At 42.2% G+C, this 27,102-nt stretch overlaps 1 protein-coding gene across 1 annotated transcript; it reads left to right on the plus strand.

Moving 5' to 3' along the window:
• The first annotated feature begins 288 nt into the window (after window positions 1-288).
• Window positions 289-25,461, plus strand: ZDHHC7 (zinc finger DHHC-type palmitoyltransferase 7). The gene is made up of 8 exons (XM_068150837.1): window positions 289-451; window positions 6,426-6,511; window positions 10,690-11,012; window positions 14,088-14,212; window positions 19,719-19,815; window positions 20,239-20,320; window positions 21,476-21,606; window positions 23,187-25,461. Exons 3-8 carry the CDS (start codon window positions 10,707-10,709, stop codon window positions 23,361-23,363), a joined length of 918 nt encoding a protein of 305 aa, XP_068006938.1. The 5' UTR covers window positions 289-451; window positions 6,426-6,511; window positions 10,690-10,706; the 3' UTR covers window positions 23,364-25,461.
• Window positions 25,462-27,102: the final 1,641 nt, after the last annotated feature.

A 27,102-nucleotide genomic window follows, 5' to 3' on the forward strand; every position in this document is an offset into this window, starting at 1 on the left:
GTAGCATGATTTCGGGCTGGCCAAGGGCTGGGCCCCATGGTTAACAGCCGAGGTGTGGGGCAGAGGCTGCCCTGTCAGCAGGCCCCACGTTACTCGGTACCCGCCGACGGCCTTCCCCCACCCCGGCAACCGCCGCCAAGGACGTCCCGCTCGGGGCGCGTATGCGCATAGCCGTTTGGGCTCCGCTCCCTTCGTGAGCGCCTGCGCAGCACTTCCGGGGGCCCGCCCCGCCCACCGCCGCGTCTGCGCAGTGCGGCGCTGCCCGGCTTCCGCCTCCTGCGACGCTGCCCTTCCCGCTTCCGGCAGTCCTCGGCTCTGCGGAGCGCCCGGCGACGGGCACGGTGGCGGCGGCGACAGTTCAGCGGCGGGGGCTCGGCCCCGGCTCGCCCCAGCGCGCCGCCAGCACGGCGTCAGCCGCAGCTCTGAGGGCAGCGGGGCCGCCGCCGCTGAGGTAAATCCACTTCCCTTCCCTCTCCGGGTTACCTTCCCTTCACCTAGACGGTTCTTCTCAGGGTGCTCGCTGCCGGTTGCCCGGGCCCGGCCGCCGTTGTTTTTCCCTGTGTTCCCCCTGCGGTTTCGCAGAGGCCTGTCCCCGCGGGGAGGGAGCGTGGTGTCCCGCTGAAGTCCTGGCGAAGGACGAGCGGGGACGGTTAGCGGAGATACGCTTCCCTCCTGGGGCAGGTCGGGCTGAGGTCTGGGCGCCCCCCGCAGCCTCCATCCTTGCCGGTGTAGGGTATCAGTGCTTAGTGGGATGTTCCTAAGTCTTGGCGGTGCTCCTGCCTCTTACCGGGTTATTTAAAAAAACATAATAGCGGTTACTATCTGTCAGCAGCCATGGAAACAAGCGCACGGAAGTATCCCTGTGTCCCAGCACGGCTGTGTTGTAGAGTCCCAGCTGCCGCCGAGGGGAGGGACAGCAACCATTTGCCGCACCACGCTTTTCAGTCATCTCCCCGCACTTGCTCAAGGGGGTTCTGCTGATTGATGCGGTGCTGGGTTTCCTTACTTCCAGAAGGGAAGAGCAGCACTTAACAGGGAGTGGGACTGCGGATAGTGCACACTTCGGAAAATGAGAGGGTAGCTTCGTACAGCGCAGCACAAATGTGATCTGTGCTGGGAGGGGGGGGTTGTAAAAAAGGATTGGGAAATCATTGGCTATTTTCTATGCTACTATGTAGTTGTATAATGGTATCAGGATGCTGAATTAGAGGCACATTACTGTTCGTTTTGCCAAAGACATAATTAGGTTGAAGTCACTGTGGCAGTTCACATTAGCAGACTTAAATTAGATCGTTTGAAGTGGATGCTCTCTGACTTTGAAAATGTGCAGATAAAATAGAGCTGGGGCTGATTCATTAGTAGATGAAACTGATGTAAAATCTTACCGCTTGTAGATTAAAGTGAAATAGCTTAAAGCTCTTTGTGGCTAAAAGAAATGGGTAATATTTCTCATCTCTTTAAAACTTCGTTTTCCTCTGACATGGTATAATTTGCATCATGTATATCTGATGGATTTCTATTTTGTGCAAACATAGAACTTTTAAGGAAAGTAACTTGACAGAATCCTGCAGCAGCTGATAGACTGAAGACTGTTGAAGAAGCATGAGGCTTTATACATGTCTGATACAAGGAACCATTGAAACAAAAGCTCTAACACTCCTTTAATTGATGTTGACAATTCCTGGTGAAGATAGTTCACCTTTGATCTGTGAAAGATATGATAGATCTTTGATCTGGCTTGCTTTCTGGAACCAGGAAGGATGTGAATATGGGTTTAATAACTGACAGAGAAATGTTCTTGCCAACCTGAGACCACAGTGCAATCAGTGAATGTGATACCCAAGCTGTCCTCAACTGAGTGTGAGGATGCAGAGTATATTGATAAATGCAGAAATTACAGTAACTGTGATTCATCCAGTTGCTGTTGGTAAAGTAGGAAAACTTGATTTCCACATAACAAAACTGATACTGCTTTAAGCATTTAGCTTAATTGGATTTGATTTTGGGGCTCTGTTCCAAAAGAAGTAACATACAAAGCCCAGCTATAGATTGTGTTCATGCCCTTCTATCAAGTAAGGTTGCTCTTTCACCCAGAAGTGTGCTGTCCTTGCTGTTGCAGCTCAATGAACTCTTTGCATATTAGAAAGTGTTTCAATTTTGGGGCACCAAAGACTCATAAAACATAGTTTCTTTGACTTCACACTGTGGGGAGAATAAATCTGCTATCAAACACTTCAGAATGTACTTTCCATTAAACAATTCCAGTGTTTTTCTATGGCCTGGCACTTACTGTGTAATAAGAGAATAGGTTGAAACTTGACTGTGTACGTACTTACTCAAAACTGTCTGTTGAGTGTGTTGCCAGGTGTTTACACACAAACAGCATCATATTGACACTTTACAGTGGAAACAAGTAAAAATATATGTCTGCAGTAGAGCAGAGTACAAAAAAGGGCTACAAGGTGTAAACAGGAAATTCATGAGAGAAATGTGGTACAAAATATATTAGGTTGGAGTAAAAGTAACAAGGATTTGGAAAGATGATGAGCTGCCTTGCTGAGGGGAGGGGATGCATTTGGGGATAAGTTAATAACATTTTGGGGTTGTATCATGGTTTGCCATCACAAGCCATTTCAGCTGCTTTCTTCCAGAGTTGTGTGCACTGTTACATGTGTCCCAGATCCTTGAAATTCACCATCTCTGTGGAATTACAGATTGCAGAACTGGAGTCTGTCAGGGCTAAATTGGTGGTGGTGTTGATGGACTGGTTCTTCTGAATACTTCCTACTCTACAGTTATGGTTGCTGCAAAAGGTCAACTTGAAGCTCTGGCAGAGTACTTCTTGTACAGGGCTTGACTTCTAGTGGGGCTGAGCTGAAGGGTTTTCTGTGCACTTACTGGGTGATGTGGTCATTGGAGCAGTCTTACTTGTTTGCTAGATCAGTCACTGAGATATTGAGTCGAGCCACAGTTTACTTACTAAATGGCTTTGTAGTTTGGATTGCATGTATCTGTCATAAAAAGTAGGTTGTTTACCTAAATTAGCATGGTTGTATCTAGACAGTATCTGAGGGATGTTTATCTGTCAGGAGTGAATGATCCAAATTGCCTGTGGAATTGGCTGCAGTAGTAGCTGTGCCCATCAGGTTTGCTCAAAATTTTTGCAGTTGTTGGAAGTTAATGTTTACACTGTAACCTTTTAGTGAGACTACAGCTCTGTGATTTTGACTTGCCACCGGTGCTGTGCTTTCCAGGTAGGATTTAAATCCATCGTGTGTAAGGACTGCCAGATCATTAGTCTGCGGTGTGGTATCTCTTAGTGTCCTTAAAACTATTGATTTACCAGAATGCAATGAGAAGTGTTGAAATAAAGGCATTAATCTTTCTTGTGTTGTAACTGAAATGTCAGGAATCTTAGGAACTGGCTGGTGCATAGCTTGAAGGGAAAAGCAACCGAAAAAGATGCATGCTTTCATAGCCTCTGTATAAATGATTGCCTATATGCCTGTTTTCTTACAACAACGTTTTCCCTTTTCTTTTCCTGAAAAAGGTAGCAGGGGAGAGGACTGTACTTAACCCTGAAGTGCCTTTTTTAAAGTTAATTGGCAGTGCAAAGGCCTCATGATGCAATTAGTTATATGATATCAATCATCTTCTTAATACCCTTGGTAACCTTCTTCCAGTAAACTCAGAGAAAGGGAGCTTTGCTGTTGCAGTGGATTTTGCTTTGCTCCATTGTAAAACTACAAACATCTTGGGGACAGTCATTTTCTAAGACTTTGTAATGTGGCATCTCCATTGTTTGGGTTTTTTGTTCCAATAATGTATCTGCATGTTGGAACAATGCTTCATTAACAGTGTGCGGCAAGTTAATGAGGCATTCTCAACCTGAGAATTTCTGATAACACCTAAGAGTGGAACTGCATTGGATTAGGTTTGATGTAATCACCTTTGCAAACAGCTGACATTTTGCATGAAGCATTGAATAATTTAGTGTTATCTTCCAGTGATAGATCAAGATTTTTAAAGGTCAAATTAAAACCTACTGCTTGGCATGTTAGAGATTGAAGTGTCATTTTGCTGGAGGTTTGTGCTTTAAGCACATAACCCAGCAAGGACTCAATGTAAATTGGGTTAGGACAAGCATTGAAGCAAATAAATGAATCGTCTAGAGGAAAGCTATGGGCATCTCAGTGGGGATGCTTAGCTTTTTATAAAGTCTAAATGCTGCTGTTCAAGCACTGATCCTCTTCCCCTTGAAGGAAACCTAGATGGGGGGTAGTAGTGTAGGCAGCTGGAGAGGAGAACAACATGCAGGAAGAGCAGGGGAGGAAGACAGCGCATGAGAATGACTAAATCTATTATTCTTGCAAAGCTAAACTGTGGTGGCACTTCCACCTAAACCGGTAACAGATGAAGCTACAATAAACACTGCGATTTTGCACAGAATTGCATTTAGGATTAGGGAGCTGAGTGTGCAAATTGTGCCCCTGCGTTGTCCATTAATTCTCTGTTAGCAACTTGAAATGCTTTGCATGTCGTCTTCTATTGCTTGTCAGCCTCCACTCAGAGAGCGGGTGGGTGACATTGCAAATTAACTGATAACACTCAGCGTATCTCCTTGTGTGTTTCTACTTCGCTTCCACGACATGCCATGCCAATGACAACTTAATGATTGTGGGTTTCACAATATTGTGAAAACTTGTTTAACAAAAGTATAAAAGCTATTAGCAAAGCAAAACAGAAAGCAATCAGCGGCTTCATGCAGTTATATCTGCATAATAAGAACTCACATTACCTTTTAGGCTTGCAATTGAATATATGAATGTGTTTATGTAAGATAAGAGGCTTCTCATTCTCAGGGGAAGTCTGCACTGATCTAATTCCCCAGGAACACTAGAAAATGTGTACTGAAGAACACCATCAGTAGTGCTGTATTTGGGATGCTTTCTGTAACAAGCTAGTTTCAGAAGCTTTCTTTTACAAGTAAGTGGCTTTGTATTTTCTGTAGCTGTTAAATATCAGAAGCTTTACAGTAATCTCAAAATAATGTAACATTCCAGCAAATGGAATGAGGCTTCCATGTCAAAACTTGGTTTGCATACTACTAAATAAGGTAATTGAAGAAATAATTATAAGTGCTTCATTAGCCAACTTTAATCACACATAGAGTTGAAATACTTACTCCAAGCTAGTCATTTTATCCTGTACTACATAAAACAAAGCAAGAAAATTGGGGATTTAATTGTCAGACATTATAGTTTGCAACAGAAGGACTGGGTAAGGGAGCAGAAGGGCAATCAATATTGTGCAGAGCAGGGGTACCACCTCAGTTTTCCAGACACCAAAAGCAGCAACACTTTCTGTGCAGCATGTGTGTGAGCGCTAACTTTTCTAGTCAGAAACTCAGGCCCACACCTCTTCTGTTCTCTTCCCCAAATAGAAATCTAACTCAAGGTTTGGTGCTGTAGTCCTGCTCCAAATGCCATGTGGTGATTTCCAGAAGCTAGCTGCTAACATTTTCAGGCTTTGAAGTACCTGGTTTTCTAAGTAAAATAAATTCCTCCTCCTATTCTTTCATTAGGAAAAAAGAAACCTTCTACACTTCTAAATCTACTGATGCTTACTTTGCACAGTGTGTTGGATTTGAGTATTTTGACCTTGTGAAAAGGGAGGAATGTGATTCCAGACTGTGGAACATTTGTATTGTCAAATGAAGCATGGTTAGAACAGCTTAAGCTTGTATTTCATAATCTTAAGTTGCATGGTAATTATTTACCTATATGGAGGAATTCTAGCAATGAGAATGTTCTGGGTATGCATTCTCTTTGGCATGGTTGTGGGCCACTTTCTTTTCTGTGCAGATTCTGTAATGAGTACCTGCTCTATTAGAAATTAGCCATAGCTTGGTCTAAATAATTAAGAGTTAAACCAATTTCTTCCTGCCTTATCTTACAATTATAAAAATGGTGGCAAGTGTGTTATTAATAACCTGCTACCAAAAATTTTGCTGTAAGATACGAAGGCAGTCAAGTAAGATGGATTATTTTTTTTCATGCTCTTAGTCATCTTTTTTTCCCCACATTTTTGCATATTTCTTAGTCATAGAGGAGTGGCAAACAGCAGAAAGAAGTAGGTCTTCGGATACATTAGTTTGTAGTGCTAAACTCTGAATATCAACTCATCTAGAGCAGTTAGCAAGACAGATAAAATGTTCCTTGAAACACTGTTTATAGAGTGGTTTTTTAGTTTATCCTTTGGTAGCTTAATCTAAACGGTTTTTTCCTCTTGGACAGGAGCCTGTTTGCTGAAGCACATTCAGTGTATTTCAAAGTACTACTGTCTATGGATATCATTTATCATTCACACTCTTTTCTTGATGAATCAAGAGGGCTTTACTAATCAGCTCGTTGATGTCTTTTCAGATTACATCAGATATGACTATGTGAATAGCCTGGGATAGCCCAAAGGAAGGACATGATGTCAGAATAACATACAAAACATTTGTGAGGTATGTGTTGTCTTCATTCTGTTGCCCTAAGGAATTTCTTTCTTTTCTTAAGTGCACTTAAACAAAACAGTAATTTTGCGACGCTTCATTTGTGTCTCAGAGGAGTTTCTTGCACAATTGATCTCAAATGCACAAATACTGATTTATTTTGTTCCAGAGTCTTGCTGTCTGTTTTCATTTAAGGTAACTTGTTGATTTGAGCAACTGAAAACTTGCTGTGTTTGAAGAATAATTGTGCATTTCTGCTGAAGTGTTGCACCTTAGCTGGAAGGAATTCCTTATTTGTATTCTATAGGAAGTTCCAGAATAGGGAGATTGGTTTTGATTCATTGATTCCTCTCAGGCACTTCAAAATTTCTGTGCAGCAGGAGGCCTTGAAGGAGTGGGACTTCTAAACAGTGTTTTGGTGGGGGGAAAAAGAAAAGACATCTTGTTTAAAAAAAAAAAAAGGTCCAAATTGCTTAAAAAGGTAAAATTGGTGGGGGGAGAATACTTAAAGTAGGATGGAAAAAGCTGGTACTTTGATATTGTGAATTTGGTTGAATTTAGCCTAAATCTGAGCTTACAGAACCAGAATTTGCCAGTGAAACAAGCTTCATCAAAGTACTGACATGTGGGTGCACTGCATTTGCCTGTTTCTGGAGTGCTGACACTCATTTCTTTAGAAGTTTGGCTCTTGAGAGCATTTTGTGAGGTGTTTTGTGTGTGTGATAACTCTGCCTGTCAGCTCTTCATACACTTCAAGACTTAGTTTAAAGCTCACTGTATGGACTCTGTGGTGGGTGTTTTTTGAAAGAGAACAAAAAGAGACAATAATATGTCTTAGAAGCTTGACATGCTTATTTTGGATAACATAATTGCTTATTTGCCTCATTATCTTCATATTCCAGTTGCTGCTTAGGCAGGCTTCATGAAACTCGAATTGCCTTTGACAGGTTTTGGTGACAAGGAGTGGTTTGTTTGGTGTCCTGAAGTGCTGATGAAATTAATCAGCATAGATTGCAATTTCAACTGTAAACATATGGAAAGATTAGGATAACTTAGTGGCTGAAAAGAGGCCTTATCTAGGTTAAGTTAAGCTGGAATTGATTTTAAGGGAGGTGAAGTTTATTCTTTTCTGAGGTATTTTTCTTGTATGTGACTACCTTCACTGTGCCTTAGTAGCTGCATTCTGGCAAGAAAGGGGACTTCTTTGTTAGAAAACAAACAAAAAACCCCCAACATGTAGACAGAAAAGGCAGTGGGACTACTAGGAATTGTAATATTGCATTGTTATTGGCTAGATCCAAGTACCAGAGCTGTATTTCAGTTGTGTTTTGCAGCCATAGAATGTAGCCCACACTGAACTGCATCCTAGGAGTAGCTTGGCTATTTTCAGTGTTGCTCTGGGATCTCTACACTGCAATCTGCATGTGCTTGCTTTCAGTCCTATTCTCTTGGACTATTTCTGCCTCATTCTGGCATTATGGTTTAAGGATCAGAAAGATTAACTGGGCAGAAAATATTTATCTGCTTCCTGGTAGACAGGACTGAGAGTTTTTTAGAGTTTAGAAATACAAAAACTATGCCAGGATGAGTCTTTCTACCTGGTAATGGCCACTTTGACCATTTCAGACTAACAAAGGGATTCTATATTCAGGGTTCTTGGGATGTAAATCAAGGGCCATAGTTTGTATATAAGGCTAGCATTAATGAGGGGGGGGGGAAAAGCAGAGACTTCTTAGGTGGCTGTCATCAATCAATAGAAATGCTTTCAAGTTTCTCTCAGGCATGGCCTTTGATAGCATGAATCAATATGAATTTTAGAACACTGTATACTCTTAAAGTCGCTGGCTGTTCCCAATGCATAATGTTTAAGCTTTCATTTCTCTCTTGTTTGTTGCTAGCACTTCAGTTCTCCCATTCTGTATCTTTGCTCAGAGATATCTGGAAAAGAATTCTGTTTTCATGAAAGCTATTAAGGTTTCAAAGCTTGTTTTTGTTCCATGTTGGATCAGCAACAAAGCCCTAAAAGAGTTTTGATGAAATGCAATTAATTAATGTGTTCTTTGAAAAGCTGACTCGTGTAAACCGTTGCCATGCTCATATAACCACTACCATTTGTTTCCCTGAAGTTTGGTCGATTTGGGACCATTTTTCTAAGTTACCCAATATGTTTGTGTAACAGGTTTGTGGGTTTTCCAACACAATAGCATTTTTGTCAACCAATTTAGCTGCTTTCTAACTCGCTGTGTTTTTATGCTGTGAACAATATGCCAGAACAACTTTCTTTCCATTTTGGTTTTAACTTTTGCTCATCACTGGGATGCTGGAGCAGTATGAGAAGTCAGAGGTCTGACTTGCTGTTTGCTGGCAGACAGGAGCTGTAATTTCATGAAGACTTTGCCATTGTAGTTTGGGATAAGGGAAAGAGGTTGCATTTTTAACTGATGGGGAAGAATGGTTTATGTGCACAGCAAGATGGAAATGAAACTTCTAAAGTCCGTTTCTCAGGCATTGAAGTTGCATGACTGTGATGGGCTGACCCTGGCTGGATGCCAGATGCCCACTAAATCTGCTCTATCACTACCTTCCTAAGCTAGCTGGGAGAGAAAATGTAACAAAAGGCTTGTGGGTCAAGATAAGGGCAGAGAGAGATCACTCACCAATTACTGTCATGGGCAAAACAGACTCAGCATGGGGAAAATTAATTTACTGCCAGTCAAGTCAGGGTAGAATAATGAGAAATAACCCCCATGTGTTAAAACACTTTCTTGTCCCTGGCCTTAATTTTACTCTCAAATTCTCTACTTTCTCCCACCAAAGCAGCACAGGGGGATGGGAAATGGATGTTGCAGTCAATCACACATCATCCTTGCTGCTCCTTCCTCCTCAGGGGGAGGGCTTCTTATACTTTTCCCTGCTCCAGTGTGGGGTGCCTCCCTTGTGGGATGGTCCTCTGTTAACTTGTCTAGTGTGAGTCCTTCCCATGGGCAACTTCTTGCACTGCTCCAGCAGTTCCACTCCAGCAGATTCCATCCATGGGGTAGAGTCGTCTTCTGTGGAGACTTTAAAAACCCACCTGGATAGATTGCTGTGCAACTTGATCTAGGTGTACCTGTGTTAGCAGGGGAGTTGGACTAGATGATCTCCAGAGGTGCCTTCCAACCCCAGTGTGCAGTCCTTCAGGAACAGAGTGCTCCAGTATGAGTTCCCCACAGTGTACCAGGTCCTGCCAGCAAGAGCTCCCAGCTCTCCCTGGGGCCTTGCCAGGAATCTGCTTCAGGATGGGTTTCCCACAGGGTCACAGCCTCTTTTGGGCATCCATGTACTCTGATGCTGGGCCCTCCATGGGTTGCACGTGGATATCTGCTCCACTGTGGGCCTCCAAGAGTTGCAGAGGTAGGACCTGCCTCACCATGGTCTTCACCACAGGCTGCAGGATAATCTCCACTGCCTGGAGCACCTCCTGCTTCTTATTCACCGACCTTGGTCTCTGCAGAGTTGTTTCTCTCACATCCTCTTTCCAGCTGCAGTTCCACAGGGTTTTTTTCCTCCTTTCTTAAATATGTTAAAAGGAGAGGTTGAGAAAGCTGAGCTTGTTCAGCCTTAGAAGACAAGGTGAAGAGGTAGGCAGTGAAGATCCAGGCCCTTCTCAGTGGTGCTCAGTACAGTGAAAGGGCATGGTGCTATGGTTTAGTCATGAGGTCTGTGGTGACAGGTTGGACTTGATGATCTTTGAGGTCTCTTCCAACCTTGGTGATTCTGTGAGGCAACAGCTACACAATGTTATCTCAGAGGTGCTGCCACCATTGCTGATGGGCTCAGCCTTGGGCAGTGACAGGTCTGTCTTGGAGCTGGGTGGCATTAACTCTGTTGGATGTGGGGGAAACTTCTAGCAGAAGCCTCCCCTGTAGCCCTGCTACTACCAAAACTCTGTCACACAAACCCAGTACAATGATTAATAAAAAAGAATTACAGAACTCAGTAAAAGGATTACAGAATTGTGGAGGCAACTTTGTAGGTGACTACTTCTTGATGACAGAAACAATTCGTGTTTATGTAGGCATAGACTTGTTCGGGTGTTGAAAAATAAGAAGTCTCAGTAATCTATATTTCATTTTACAGAAACAAGAAGAGCGAGCCATCTGCATTTTGAGCTTCCTCAGGCATAATAATGGTATCTTTGCTTCCTGCAGGGCAAGGCCAGAAAACCATGCAGTCATCAGGGCACAGATTCCGTGATGTCGAGCACCACCCGCTTCTTGCTGAAAATGACAGCTACGATTCCTCCTCCTCAGAGGCTGACATGGCAGAGAGGGTTTGGTTCATCCGAGATGGCTGTGGGATGGTCTGTGCTATCATGACATGGCTTCTGGTTGTCTATGCAGACTTCGTAGTGACTTTTGTCATGTTGCTGCCTTCCAAAGACTTTTGGTACTCTGTGATCAACGGCGTTCTCTTTAACTGCTTGGCTGTGCTGGCTTTGTCGTCACACCTGAGAACCATGTTAACTGATCCAGTAAGTATGCAATCCATCCTTGACCTTGGGTTTTCTCTCCTGTAGCTCATCGTCTGCAGAGAGCCTTGGAGATGTGGTACCAGCCTTCTACTGCTAGGAAAAAGTAGTACTAGATTCCAGCAAGTCAGCATCTTTCCTAAACTGAGGGGCCCAGAACTGGACACAGGACTCAAGGTGTGACCTAACCAGTGCAGTGTACAGGGGCAGAATGACCTCCCTGCTCCTGCTAGCTGAACTATTCCTGATACAGGCCAGGATGCCATTGGCCTTCTTGGCCACCTGGGACACTGCTGGCTGATGTTCAGCCTACTGTCAGCCAGTACCCCCAGGTCCCATCCTGCCTGGCTGCTCCCCAGCCACTCTGACCCCAGCCTGTAGCACTGCAGGCAAGAGATGATACCTGTACTGTTCTGTTAATGAAACCATGAATCATTTTTCACTTGAGGAGCAGGCAGTAAAAAATAAGGGAGAGATGGGCTCATGAGAAATACAGTATATTTGGAGAATATTAACCCAGGTTAATAAACTTCATTAGTAATAAACTCATAAAGCTTTATTCTTGTCTGTCCTAACTTAGTTGTTGTTTTGTTGGGGTTTTTTTGTCAGATATATTTTCAAAACTTCAAGAGAAGTTTTAGCCACATCCTGTCTTATCATTTGAAATTTATCTTCCCTTTGTGGCACATGAAAGAGTTGGACACAAGGAAAAACCTCAGTCACGTAGTGGTATAAAGAAAGAAATATGTGAATCATGCATTATTTTGTTCAGGTGTTTGGAGTCTTTGGGAAGGGGGATTTGAGTTGAACCTACACAGAGTAAGTACTCATTTCTTAGGACTTTTCAGGAGCTCAAGAGATGGAATTGTTTATTTTGTACTAAAATCTATTACTCTTTTGGGGAAATAAATCTAGGGAGAGAGAGGTGAGAGGAGAAACATCTATTTCCTCTGGGTTTTTGAGACAGTGACACAGAATCATGGAAGTTATGGGAGTGTTCAGAAAACCAGCAGGGTGTTGTAGTTAATGGTTTTCCAGGTCTTTGATTTACTTCTGAGCCCACACCCACTGATGAAATGTTATGACTTCTACAAGCTCTGACAGCTCCAAAAGTTAATGATTTAAGGATAGATTGGTTATAAATACAGCCTGGTAAAACTGTGTCTTTTTAGACCTCTGTGGTTCTTTGGGGATAGAACATGATAACAATTGAGATGATTCACTACTGTTTTTCCTCCGCTCTTTTCCTTCTGACTCCCAGAACGGAAGACACAATTGTGTGGTGGAAACGAAGATTGAAGGGGGGAAAAAAAAGGAATAAACTGCCAAACTGCCTCAAAACATACGTGAATCAAATTTACTCATAACTATAAAAATAGGGTTTTCATTGAAAGGAGATGCTGGCTGTCAGAGACCAAGAATGATGGTTTTGAAATACAGCATGTTTTTAGCAGCACAATGTTAAAAGCACGGGCTGAATTTACCAGCCTTAGAGATAGGTGAATGTGAGATGTGTTTAAGCATAAATGTACCTGGAATGAGGTAAATTTGTACTTTGTGCAGCTCTCTCTGAGATAATTTGCCATGTTTACACCCAAGTATTAACTTCAATGAGAACATTTTTTTTTAATTGCAGAAACCACTTCAGGAATAAAACATAAGAGTGTTTAAGAAACACTTTTTGGTTTGTGCCTCTCCAAAGGCCAGCTGGCGCAGGTTTTGAAGCACCACTTAGCCAAAGAGTCCATCTAGGGCACAGCTTGGGCTGTGTCTGGGTCAATACAAGCACAGGATTGTTATTCCAGGCCACAGGCAACAAAAACTTGATGCTTAAGTAGAGAGGTGTTTTGCAATTGAATCTGAAGTGCCTACTGGTTTCTCAATCCTGTCCCAAAAACTTTCTTAAGGTGTCTGTGTAAAGGGCTGATGTTGCCAGTGAACCTCTTTAGAATGAGAGATAATTGCAGAATGTTGCAAAAGATCTTGTACAACCTGAAGAAGGTTATCCCCCTGTGAAGTTAAGTGCTAGCTGGAGGAGTTGGTTCAGAAAGACCACTGCACTTTGATTTCACTTCCCAGTTCCTTTCACAATCACTTTCTGCCACTGAGAAGCCTTTCGCTTTATAAATAAGCAAGGTAACAGTGGCACTGCCCATTATTTTCTTGTCACAAATCTAAATTGTAAATCTCATGAGGCTCTAGATTAATATTGTTACTGGAAGAGGCAATCCTGTCTAATACTTCTCTCCATTCATCATCTTCCTTGTCGTGTTGAAACGGTCACTAATGCAGCTCTGTGGTGAATAGCTCAGAGAACTAATACACTAAAATATAATTTCTTTTCCTGATGGGTTATTTTCAGTTCTGGATCAGTTCCTTCAACCATTTACCATGTAGCCACCCAAACTTTCACAGTAGCAGAAGGCAGCAGAGCATACTAGGTGTGGGATAAAGAAGCCAGTGAGGGCTCATGCTGGTGGTGTCCAAGCTAAAAGGTTAAATATAGGTGGCTAAATCTTGAACTCAGATGAATGAAATAGAAGAATTCAAGCAGTTGTTGCTGATTTTGAAGATGGCCTGGGCTAATAATCAAACATCACAATCATATGCTGCTTTTAAGTAGTGCTTGTTTAGAGTAACCTCTTCAGGTTGTACCAAATCTTTTGCAACATTCTGTAATTATTTCTCACTCTAAAGAAGTTCACTGGCAGCATCAGCCCTTCACACAGACACCTTGAGGAAGTTGCTCTACTCAGTTGTACCTGTAGTGCTTGTAACTGCAGTGTAAAGATCACTTCCTCTTCATTTTATGTATGCTGGTGATGGTAGAATCTATCAGAATTATGCTAATATTTGGCCAGAGATGAGTGGTGCTGAAATGAAGCTGAGTTTGAGGTCAAGCAGAGGTAATTTATTCATTTGGAAAGGATTCTGGCTTATGGTGGACTAGCTGTGAATAAATGAATTCATTTCAGCAGTTATTACTGGTTATTACTGGTAGGAAGCCTATAAAATGTGTTTTTAAATGCTCTCCTACCATTTAAGAAGCTTTCTCTCCTTTAATTGAAATGATTTCAGGGGGCTGTACCCAAAGGAAATGCCACTAAAGAATATATGGATAATTTACAGCTGAAACCAGGAGAAGTGATCTACAAATGTCCAAAGTGCTGTAGTATCAAACCTGAACGTGCACACCATTGCAGGTAGGCCGTGGTGCTCTTCAAACAGTTATGTATTGAGTCTTGGAATAATGGTTGTGATATTGATGTGGTTTTAACTCAATAATGTATTTCTTTGATATGCAGTGAACTTGCAAGTTCAGGCATTGCAGGGTATTTTATAGCTATACTGTGGCCAAAAATGAATGTGAATGTGGAAGATGGGAAAGAAGCAGCGACTCAGAACACTTTAAACATAATCATACTGTGGTGTTTTGATTTGTGAATTTTTCTTTTCCTGTGCATCATTCTAATTCTTGTGTCCATGTAAGGTAAAGGAATGAATCTCAAGGACATTTCTGATGGAAGCTGATTCAAGAAATGACTCCTGCAATCTTAAATTGAGAAACTACAGATTACTTTGAAATTGTCACTTGAATTTGTGTCTTCTTGTAGTGTGTCATTTGAAGCTAGATGTGACTTGGCAGATGATTTTCCCAAAGCTGTGTGTATAATTGGTTAAATGCACTTCTGCCTAATGAAGATTCATTATAATGAGGACAGAAGTGATGAGAATGTGAACTAAGCATGCTATGGAAGAGATAGTAAATGCATCCATTCTTCATTAATACTCAGGCTTTTGAGCTTTTAGGCACTGTGGATATGCATTTGTAAAGTGTATTGTGTGAGAGTTGAAAATAGATATGCCTGCATAATTGAGCCTTACATAAATATGTAAATGTTTCTGGTGGCTCTCTCTAGGTGTGAGGAGTGATGTGTATTGAATTGTGTGGTGTATGAAATTTAAGTCTGTGAGCTGGTGCCCATCAAAAGAACAGTGAAGTCTTGTCAGGACTCTCAACTTACTCTGTGAATTTGTGGTTTCTAAATTAAATGTCTTGGTGTGTGTCACTTATCTGTGTGAAAGTTATGGCTGAGGAGCTATTTCCATTATAAATACTCAGCCTTGGCACTGAGGCCTTGTTCTTCTCTCAGATGTGAGTGGGTTTTTGTATCTGGAGTGTGAAGGGAGAAGTTTCATGCATAAATAGTCAAGTATGGAATTATCTTCAGTGAGTTTGTCTGTGTTGTGGGTTAGCTTTTGTGTGAATGCAGATACCAAGCCTGCCTTCATGTGCCGGCCTTAGTAGCTTTGGTAGAGTTTTCAATGAACATAAGATGTCCTGATTGCACAGTGGCCTGGGGCTGGAAGCAGGGCAGCTGCTTTCCTGCAGCAGAGCATAAGCTGTTCATCTCTGGGGATCCAAATGAGCTTTGTGCAGTCTGTTCAGATGTCCTGGCAGCATGTTCATGGAATGTACAGGGACACCTGAGAGCCTCTGCTGAGTGTTGATCTTGCTAATTTTCTCATCTCAGATTTAGGCTGCTTCCTGCAGAGACTCTGCAGGTATCTTTGTAAAGTGTTAGCCACATTTTCAGTCTTGACAGGATTTATGAATTGGGAAGTAGCACTAATGAAGACATCTTATGCTGAACTTTGCATATGAGCAGAAGAGCTGTGCTATTGGAAAGCCTAGAGCCCATACAGCTGCACATCTCTGTGTGGACAGTGCTTACCTGTTAGACCTGGAGCTAACAACTTTATAGCTTTCAGACCAGCTCTGCAGAATCCCTTGGCTACATCTGTGCCATCACCCTCAGCAGGCACTCTCACCTTGGGTGTTCCAGTAACCTCTGGTCCCAATAAAGGTGATGCTGATTGGGAAGTTGATTCTTTGTGGAAGAAGAATGACAGCAAATTAATACATTGTTTAGAGCAAGAATTTGAGTAACATTTATCATTAAAGCAGAGCAAGAATGGCTAGTGTCTGCAGTGGAGGGAATCTGCAGTGCTTTCATAGTCTGGTTTGGTGGTTTTTTTCCCTAACCACTGGTGCAGGGATCTACCTTCACATGTCTTGTGAGTTGCTTTGCTTTTTATGCCTTGGTAAAATAAGCTGTGAGATGTTCCACACAAGGACAAAAGATGAATTTTGGGGCTTGCACTATGGCTTCACAGAGCATCTGAAAGTCAAAGTGTGTGTGTTTCCCCTTTGTAAGCCCACTTTTTGTGTGTTTCTCAGCAGCTGGCTATCTGTTTTAATTGTCTTTGATTCTATTACTCATACTTTATGTGCTACTAGTAGTTACTGTTTAATAAAACAAAGAATTGTTTTGCAGTGTCTTGAATGCATACTGCACAGGCAGGTACATGGGCTGGAAACCAGCTGCCAGGATCTGATTGTTTGCCACAGATTTAGCAATAAAAGAAAGGTTTCTTTGATTATACTGCCAACTTTTGATTGGTTTCCAAACCCATTCCAAGGACATCAAAATGATGGTCCGTAGTCACAGAGGCAATTTGTGATAGAAGGGACTTGAAAATGGAAATTGAATTTGGTTCTTGTTGGGAAGTACTTAACACTCAAAGCCACTGTGCATGTTTAGAGTAGTAAATTATTAACAGAAGAGACTCTTATGATGTAGTTACAAAAGTTGTTGAGCAACACTGCAGCAGGGTTGGAAGCACTGAGGAAGAAAAAATGATTTCATAATACACTTCAGTGATGAGGAGGAGAACAAAAAACTTTTATTTACAGCTAAAAATAAACTGAGAATTTACTAAGAGGTTAATATTTTCAGTGTAAGGACGAGGCTTATCCTGTGTGAACGCTCTTTCATTTCCACTGAGGGAGCTGTCCTTATCTCTAGCCTATTCTGGGTGTCTGCATTTGTGTGGGGGAAAACTATTAGTCATAATGAAACCACTGAGATGTTTATGAATTTCTGTTATCCAGACCAGTTTCTCTTAAGCCATTAGCTGTGCCTCTCTGAATGTTATCTTTGGCATTCAAAAGGTAATTGCACCTGCAGTTGCCTGAGTGCATTCAGCACCACTGCCAAGCTGCAGAAGACTTTGCCTTGACCAGAGCTGCTTGTTCTCACTACCATATTGCTCCTTCCTCCTCAGTGAATGTTCATGCAGAGTGAAATGACCCAGGTTGCAGCTAATGGATTGACTTCCCCAAATTCTTACCACACAAACATCTGAGCTTGGACAGGGGAAGGACTGCAATACAACTGACAGGGGGAGGCAGAAGGCAGAACCACTGCTTTAAGCATTGCTATGAGCTTGCTGGCTGGAAGTGTTTGGTGAACTGTGGGGAGAGATTAGAAATGAAGGCAAGGTTCCAGACATCTGATGTCTTGAAGAGCTCTGCGTGGGCTTGTGAGAAATACTGAATGAGCAAAGAGGAGTCCTACCCACCTCACGTTCTCCAGTGCTAGGCTTGATTGAGTCTGGATATGATTTTACTCAGCAATTCACAGTAATATTCTCTTTAGAGTGAGAGTAAATATTCTTTGTTACATTAGGAAACTTGCATGGTTGTGGTAACTGGAGTTAGCTCACCTTTCAGAGAGCTTGGGAAATTACCTAAAGGCTGAACTTAAGAGGCAGCAGACTGTGAAATGAGTCTGTTGGAGAGCTTTTTTAATGCCTTCTCTTGAACCATACCTGTTTCTTCACCAGAGAATGGTTTCAGTGTTTAGTTGTGGTGCTGGGGTTTTCATATGCAAGTAGGTCTGTTTAAAGAGTAATTTGCATTGGAGGATGAATCATCTTTAATGTCCATAAAACAAGAGGCAGTGGGAATGTAGAGGCTGGGTTGTGATAGCTCAGGGCAAAAGGAGCTTTAGATAAGCAGTGGGGAGACTTGTCATTCTTTCATAGAACAGGCACAGGAGTGTGTTCTTCCTCTTGCTGAATTGCCTTATAATCATGCATATGTGATGACTTAGAAATTATTTTATGCCTTGAAGCATTGGGTTTTTTTCCCTGCACACACCCCCCTCCTTTCTTCACTCTGGTGACAATAATTTAGCTTTGCTTTGTGGCTTGTCACCAGAGCACCCGTAGATACTATACACAAATGAGCCTGCCTTAAACCAAAGGATTTTTAATAACAGTGCCTGCAATTTTTTGCCTGAAATGAAAATGCTTAATATTTGGCTGTTCTGCAGGAAAATCTGGAACTCTTGGAGTGTGTGGCTGTCTGAAGTACAAAGCTAGGAAAGTGAAATATCAGCATTATTTAAACTATTGATTTATGGAAGAACTTCAGCACACGCTGGGAGTCATTTGTTTCTCATGCATAAATGTTCATGTTTGGCTGCAGATGGACCTGAATATAAGAGGAGTGAACCCTCTGATGCTATAGCAGATGTAAAATGGAGTTATTGAGATATTTGACTTTTCTTTCTGGAAATAACCTTGGCTCAAACCTGGGCAGAAAGTAAGCAATTAGTTGTAGAACTAGAAAAACAGCAGTAGTGTTTAAGTATTCTTTGACAAGCAGGCAAAGAATTTGTGCTGCTTACAGTTCCAATATTTTTGTTTATGTTGAAATGCGACCTTGTGAGCTGTTCTTTAGCTTTGATTGCGTCCTTTTAGAATTGCATGGCCAGTTGAAACCTCCACAGTGACAAGTTCTGTCTCGAAAATGTTCACTTTTATTTTCCTTCTGATTCAGAAATCGAATTTGCAAGTTGAAAGTCTGTAAATTTGATGTAATTACTTTGTCTAAAAATAGCTTCTCCAGAAGGGAAGGGATTTTTTAAGCACTGAATCTGGGAAGAAGTGAAGCTTTGCTCATTCAATGCCACAAGTGTCTAAAACAAGCCAGTGATTTCAGGTATTTGGATATACATTGTTTCTCATGTTACTGAGTGTATTGAGTATGTATTGAGTGGCTTGCATGAGGAATGGTGTGGAGAGTTAATGGTTGTAGTTTCTTCCTGGTGTACCAAATAAGTATGACAACATAAGAGCACATTCCAGAGGGACAGGGATAGGGATCTGCTGGAGAGGGTCCCAACAGAGATCTGTGAGGATGACTGGGGAACTCAAACATCTCTCCTATGAACAAAGACTGAGAGACCTGGGGCTGTTCAGTCTTGAGAGAAGAAGGTTGAGAGGAGACCTTGTTAATGTCTATAAATATCTGAAGGATGGATGTGAAGACAAAGCTGCCACTCTCTTTTTAGTGGTGCCCAGTCATAGCACAAAGATATAAGCTGGAACATAGAAGTTGCACCTCAGCATGAGGAGAAACTTCTTCACTGTGAGGGTGATGTAGCACTGGAGTGGGCTTCCCAGTGAGGTTGTGAAGTCTCCTTCTGTGGAGAGATTCCAAACCCTCCTGGATGTGTTCGTGTGCGCCCTGCTCTAGGTGATCCTGCTCTGGCAGAGGGGTTGGGCTTGATGATCTCTGGAGGTCCCTTCCCATCTCTGACACTCTGTGATTCTGTGATAATGCTACTTACCTTTTATGAAGAGTATGTTATGCACACAGTTTTGCAACAGCCAGCAGCTGAGTTGTAAGCGAGCAAAGAGTTTCTTGAAAGAAATGCACATCAAATCACTGTTGGTAATTTGTCGGGAAAGATTTCAGCACCTCGCCGCATGACCACTGGCTACCCCTCTTTCTGTTTCTACATCCAAACACCAAGTGCTGTTTCTCAACAGAACTCTCTTTTCTTTCTCCTTCAGCATTTGCAAACGATGTATTCGAAAGATGGATCACCACTGCCCCTGGGTGAATAATTGTGTGGGGGAGAAGAATCAGAGATTTTTTGTTCTGTTTACGGTAAGTGAACAGCAGCAGCAGCTTGGTCTCACTGTGAATCTGCCTTCGTTGTAACCATTCTGGTGGTGCTTAGTACTGACTAATGGCTTGAGTTGTTTTGTGGTGTTTGGTTTATTTCCCTTCTCTGCAGGGTATTCTCCAAGCAGGAAGGTATTTCTAACTCTTGCTCAGTTTAATCTTGTAAAGTGCTGTTATTTCAAGCTATCTTAATTTCGCTGTGTTGTAGATAGTAACAATTAGTGAAACGGCACTGGGAGCTAATTCTGCAGCTTCCATTGTCACCCACGGTGTTAGATTCGAGCTTAATTAGAGTTTGTTTTTACATCTTTGCATTGAATTAAGCTGAAATGGGAAATGTCTGGAAGGAATGCCTGCTTTACTACCTGGCAGCAGTCAAAAGTAAGCACTCTTTCTTATTTCCAGATGTACATAGCCCTAATTTCAGCTCATGCGCTCGTACTGTGTGGGTTTCAGTTTTTCTCCTGTGTCCGAGGGCAGTGGACTGGTAAGCAAATACCTAACTTTCTTTGTCATAATCCAGCAGATACTAAGGCAAAGTCATAACATCCTACCTATTTTGGTCCCATTGTTACAGGACTTCAATCTTTTTAAAGTGAGGTCCTGGAAATATTTTGTATCTTGTTTACCCATCTCTCTTTTTCCTTTCCTTTAAAAGAGCTGTGAGAGCTGTGGTTGTCAAGGGCATTCTCACTCCTTTTCCACATAGTAAAATTTTACCACCCCAGTAACAGGAAGGAAACAGCTGGTCCTCAACCACCTCAGCACTATATTACCTGAAGCTGCCAGCTGGGCTTTGTGTGTCCCATCACAATTATGTGAACAGCTGCTGAAACTTAAACTAATTTCTCACTCATTCTGTTACTAGAGCCAGCTGTGGGGCTCCTGTAGAAAAGAAACATCCTGAACTCTCCCAGTTGTTTGTTTAGGCCTCTGGCTTGTATTTCATAGTGTTCCAACGGGCTAGAGTTTATTCTGATCTTAGTTTTGACAGAAGATGGTTGATCATATGTTATTCCTGGTACCTGAAGCAACAGGGGAATTCATGTGACTGGTTTTCAATGCATAATCCTTTAGAAGGACAGAATTTCAGTCCTTTTTTCACTTGAAACATTCTGCTTCCTGTATAGTATTTCATTTCTTCTGTGTTTAACTGTAATTTTGTTAATTAGTTGATCAGAGGGTTTCCAGAGGTCTGACTGCAAGTGAAAGTTAGAACCTGATTAATATAATAATGAAGCAACCACAACAAAGTGGAACAGCTGAATTAACTAGCAAGTCAGAGCTGACAGTAGTGGTGGTTTTTACACTGTCATGCATGAAACAGCAGCCTGCTCTCACCTTTGTATTTGTGCAGGTCACAAATGCAGTCGTTTATCTGATACCCTTGAAATGCTGCAGCAGGATTGCAGTAATGCAGTACCACGTGCTTTGTAGGAAGCCAAAAGGGTTACTTCCTTAAAATTCTTTATTTCCTTGGGCAGCAAATTAAGCTGCTGCAGTGCTGGAAGTGAGAAGTTTGTGTTAATTGTGAAACCTTAAGTGTCAGATATTTACCTTTTTGTTGCTGTTCGTTGCAGAGAGGATGTCTCAGTTTGAACACAGGGCTGTGTTAATTTATTTACATGTATGGTTTTCACAGAATGCAGTGACTTCTCCCCGCCTGTAACTGTGATCCTGATGATCTTCTTGTGCCTTGAGGGTTTTCTGTTTCTCACTTTCACTGCAGTCATGTTTGGCACCCAAATCCACTCAATATGCAACGATGAAACGGTAAAGACCTCTGCTTTTCTATGCTCTAATGATTACTCTAGGAGGATGTGATTAGGTGTTGGTTTGTTTGCATGAGGGGAGGCTCTTATTGTGGAAACAAACCCCCAAATCTGACAGAGCTCCTAGTTTTTCTTACCTACAGTTGTATTGAAATACTTTGGTGGGGTTTGCTTTTTAACAGAAATTCTTGCATTATTTGCTTTTCTGATTTGAATTTCATGATTAGGTTTTCACCTAAGTTTGCACAGCTTCTGGCTTCAGTTTGGGCTTTGACTTCTCAACTGTCACAGACTCCTGATATGTGTGATGAGAAATGTCTGCTTCTCTCAGGTTCACACTTAAACTAGCTGTCTTGCATCAACATTTCACACTGTTCTCTACTTTGCTATGCTTGGATTAAAGTGTAACCACAGTTTGGATCTTACCCTTCGATCTGCAGTGTTAGACTTTGATTTCCCCTCACTCCAAGAAAGACACTGAGGTGATGTCCAAAGAGTAGCAAATGTGGTGAAGGGTGTAGAGCTCAGGTCTTGTGAGCTGAGGGAACTAAGGTGGTTCAGCCTAGAAAAAAGGAGTCTGTGGGGAGACCTTCTGTCTCTCTCTAACTCCCTAAAAGGAAGGTGGAGCAAGGTAGGAGTTAGTCTGGTCTTCCAAGGAACAATCAATAGAACAAGGGTAAACAACCTCAGGTTGTGCCAAGAGTGGAGCTTCTTCCTCAAATAGGTTTTCAAGCCCTGTCCCAGGCTGCCCAGGACTGATGAAGTCCCTATCCCTGGAGGGAGTGAAAAGCCATGGAGATGTGGTGCTGAGGGCCATGGTTTAGTGGTGACCTGGCAGTGCTGGGTTAACGGTTGAATTGGACTTGATGATCCTAAAGGTTTCTTCCAAACAAAACAATTCTGTAATTCTATTCTGTGATTTTATGTGGGTGATTTGTGATGGATAATTGACTGGAAAGAAAGAATTTGTAGCTTATGATTGGAATTTTCTGTGAGAGACTCTTTGAAAGTGTACTTCTGTACTCTAGAGTGATTGTGAAATACAATTGGTAAATGTCCAACCTTCATTAGTGGGAAGTATGAAAAATGGTCATCAGAACAATGCTTCAGTAATTGCAGCACAAGAGCCTTCCTGGAAGCCTTGTTGTCTGGTTGATTCATTAACTGAGTAAGCAACTTTTAATGTAGGTTATTGCCTGTAGATCCCTTTACTATCACATCAGCTCACCTGCTCATTTTGTCCTTCAGTTCAAGTGGGGGAAGAGGTAGAGGTTGTTCCAACCTTCTTGTAGACATTTTATGTGTTCTGAGTCTTCTGGTCTGTACCCACAGGGCTAAATTAGCCATTCTTAGAATGATAGAATCATTGTGCTTGAAAAAGGCCTTTAAGATCACCGAGTCAAATCATAGATCATCAAGTCCAACCAATGAATTCTTCCTTAAAAAGTAAAGAACAGTAAGAAACTACTCAGCTCCCTGGCTATACATTGAATAATGCAATACAGCCATCAGTCTTCTAACTGCTGTTAGACTTAACTACACTTCAGACTTCTCAATGTCCCTGCATGCCTGTTTCTACAGGAGATTGAAAGACTGAAGAGTGAAAAGCCAACATGGGAGAGGAGACTACGCTGGGAAGGAATGAAGTCTGTTTTTGGGGGTCAGCCTTCCCTCCTGTGGATCAATCCTTTTGCAGGATTTCGAATCAGGCGACTTCTACTGAGAGGGAAGAAAGGAGGACCTGAGTTTTCTGTTTGAGTCTATGCTGGAACTTGCAAGAATACTATATAATATTTATTTGGGGCCAGAGAAGGCTGTCTACATATGATCTGTGACCGGGTGGAACTGAGACCAGACGTTTGCTTGTAGCAAGCAGAGTTTTCTACGTTTATCGTCACAGACATCTCATTAACTGTCAGAGACACAAACTGGGTCTGCAGTGGTCTTCACAGCAAGATTGCAAAGGAAAAAGCACGTGGTCACACTGAAGAAGCCAAATGTTGTCATGCTACTGTAATTTATTTTATGAGATTACCCATTTTTGTTAAACCCTTTTCATTTGATAAATGTTTTGGGGAATTACCTGTGTGGGTTTGTTTGGGTTTTGTTTTTTTTTTTTATATCCTTAGGTGCAGTTGTCAATCATAAGGAGGAGCAGTATGGTGAAAGTTGATCTCAAATGAGACCTAGCCTTCTAAATCTAGTTTTCAGGGAATAGTGGTTTGTTCCATTCTAATTTCTATTTCAGCTTGTCCTAATAAACAGAGCTGTACTCTTGTGTCCCACTTCAGGCACACATTCCTCATATGCAAGTGATTCAAAGGACTGGTGCACACAGCAGCATAACACATCAGAGGCACTGTTGTACCCCTGCCAAATGTCTTCCCAGGCTCACAAAAGCATGTCTCATCTCTGGCAGTATTAATCTCATGGCATTTAGGTAAGTTCTAAATCATAAGTAAACAACACTTTTAGGTGATGGCTGCAGGCCACATTCTGCTCTCCGATACACGTCTCCAGTTCTTACACTGAAGTGTATCTGTTTGAGGAATATATCTAGGTCTCTGTGCAGGGATGAGTGGGACCAGTGATTGTATCCTCCTGTGTGAGATTAAAATGAATGTACAACAGGTTGGAGTTAATTGACTGAAAACCATTGTCTTTGTAAGGTCTTGCTCTGCCCCTTTTTTGTTGTACAGACTTTTCATAGAAGGAAGGCTATTAACTTCATGATCTCTTAACAAAGATGAGAGGGATGAGGGAGGTTGCCTCATCCTCAGGTACAACAGAGCTTAAATGTAGATCTACAGTAGAAAGGATTCTTTTGAACTCAACCATTTTCCAACTAAAATGACTATACAGAAATGAGAGCAATATAGATCTAGAACTGCTTTATGTGGGCCTGACAAACAACAGTAGTGCTAAGAAATGTTTATAAATCTGCAAGTAATGAAATACAAGCTGTAAGTAATGAAATTCAGCTCCAAGTGGGTTCTTTAAAAATGACATTTAGACTATTTTTTGTATTATGGTTAATCTATAAATTGCTGACAATATAAATGATAAAGCAGGAGCCTTGATACATAGCTTGAAATCGTGCCTAGAAAGTAAATAGCTCCCTGTTTTGGGACTTGCCTTAAAATTGTCCTGTTCTTGCTTTTGCTTCACCAGTAGCACTGATGCTCTGTCCCACCTCAAGCAGTTCAATGTGCTGAAGAACCTTGCATTACAAAGTTTACGTACTACAGGAGCTGTAATTCCTTTTTCTCGGCGACCTGCTTCTCCATTTCTTTGTAACTGTTTGTGACACCTGGATTCCAGCTTCATCAGGTTTTATACCGGTGTGTGGGGGAGATTACTAAGGGGTCCATCTATCACCTGTGGCCCTGCGAACAAAACTGTGCAATACTCTTGTAATATGCTCCTTTTGCTTGGGGGAGGGGGGGAGGAGTGATGTGTGATGCTGGAGGAGTTCTAGGCGGACATATCCAACGGCTTTACAGTCAGGTGAACAAAACTCCATCTCGTGTAACTGGGGGGAGATCTGGAAGCTCTACAAGAATCTTTGCATATTCAGTTGCACATCTTAAAGATAATGGGAGATGGGGGAGGGAGGGGGGAAATGTGTCTGGCTTTGTCATGAGGCTCTTAATGTGTATATTGTTTAATAAACTATCCTGATGAGAACCAGAAGAAACCACTTCAAGCAGCTGAACCCTGTGACTTAGCAAGTGCGTGCGTGTGTGAAATCAGGTTTACTTGGCTTTTCAAACCCTTGTTATGTTGTAATTTTTTAATGTAAAAAAAAAACAAAAAGAAGAGAGAAAAGAGGGAAAAATAAAAGTCATGAACTGAAGTCATAGTTGATTAAATTCTGCTCTGTATGTCACCTTTTTTTTATGTTTGTTTTTGGTTTTTTTTTTTCTTTTTTAAAGATTGCAACCACTCAACCACTTCAGGGTAATGGTCTTGCATCCTTGGCCTTGTAATTTAGATGTACATATATATCAAGTGATATAGAGACTCATAGACTAGAATAAACCAGGTTGGAAGGGACCTTCAAGAGCATCGCGTCCAACCTACCATCCAACACCACCTAATCAACTAAACCATGCAACCAAGCACCCTGTCAAGTCTCCTTCTCAACACCTCCAGTGATGGTGACTCCACCACCTCCTCAGGCAGTCCATTCCAATGGGCAATCACTCACTCTGTGTAAAACTTCCTCCTAACCTGCAGCCTAAACCTCCCCTGGCGCAGCCTGAGACTGTGTCCTCTTGTTCTGGTAGCCTGGGAGAAGAGACCAACCTCTGCCTGTCTACAACGCCCCTTCAGGTAGTTGTAGAGAGCAATAAGGTCACTCCTGAGTCTCCTCCAGGCTAAGCAACCCCAGCTCCCTCAGCCTCTCCTCATAGGGCTTGTGTTCCAAGCCCTTCACCAACTTTGTTGCCCTTCCCTGGACACGCTCCAGCAAGTCAACATCCTTCCTAAACTGAGGAGCCAAGAACTGGGTTGGAAGGGACCTCCAAAAGTATCTAGTCCAACCCCCTCTGCAGTAAGCAGGGGCATCCTCAGCTAGATCAGGTTGCCCAGAGCCTTGTCGAGCTTCCCCTTGAATGTCTTCAGACTGGATGTTAGGAAGAAACTCTTCATAGAGAGAGTGATTGCCTTTTGGAATGGGCTGCCCAGGAAGGTGGTGGAGTCACCATCACTGGAGGTGTTTAGGAGGAGACTTGATGGGGTGCTTGGTGCCATGGTTTAGTTGATGTTGGATCATGGGTTGGACACAATGATCTTGGAAGGTCTCTTCCAATCTGGTTAATTCTATTCCTATTCTATTCTGTCTTGAAGGTCTCTTCCAACCTGGTTAATTCTATTCTTATTCTGTTCTCCAGGGATGGGGCCTCAAGTACCTCCCTGAGCAACTATTTCCAGTGTTTCACTACCCTCATGGTAAAGAGCTGTCATGTGTATAAGAAGATACTGCACCAAATTAAAGATGCTACTCTACCTATTAAGGGGTTTAAGCTATGCTGACTGCCTGGTTGCTCCTAGATGTTTCCTTTCCTGCATCCTCTGATATAATTGCTGCTGATACTTGTCTAAGGTGAGTGAGAAGACACAAAGTGAGTACTTCCTCTTTGAAAACTCAGCAGAGTATGTCAGGCTGTGCACTTACAAAGTATCTGTGTGAAATAAAGTTGGGACTCTATGTTCTCTGCACAAATGTTGCTTTTTCCCACTAGTTCTGTGACTTCAGGTACAAGTATCCATCCTAGAAAGCGGCAGGTCAGCTGGTTGACAACAGAACTGACCCCACAAGGGTGAGGAGGAAACAAGGTTCACTAAGGCAGTGAAGATTGGAGCTAGTGGAAGTGGTTTATTTCGCCTTTGCAATAATTCTAAACAATGCTTTGGTCCCCTTTTCCTGGGTGTAATATCATACTTCTGTATCCTGATTTTGCTATGGAGAACATGGCTCCAAATAATGTGCATC

The sequence above is a fragment of the Melanerpes formicivorus genome, unplaced genomic scaffold (genome assembly GCF_026170545.1).
Source record: "Melanerpes formicivorus ecotype bairdi unplaced genomic scaffold, bMelFor1.0.p_v2 SCAF_20, whole genome shotgun sequence".
NCBI lineage: Eukaryota > Metazoa > Chordata > Aves > Piciformes > Picidae > Melanerpes > Melanerpes formicivorus.

Bases quoted from the DNA above. Each gene is read 5' to 3' on its own strand.
- ZDHHC7 (XM_068150837.1), top strand. From the start codon at position 10,707: ATGCAGTCATCAGGGCACAGATTCCGTGATGTCGAGCACCACCCGCTT. The intron at 11,013-14,087 runs GTAAGTATGCAA...AAATGATTTCAG, and splicing joins GAACCATGTTAACTGATCCA to GGGGCTGTACCCAAAGGAAA. The intron at 19,816-20,238 runs GTAAGTGAACAG...TCTTATTTCCAG, and splicing joins GATTTTTTGTTCTGTTTACG to ATGTACATAGCCCTAATTTC.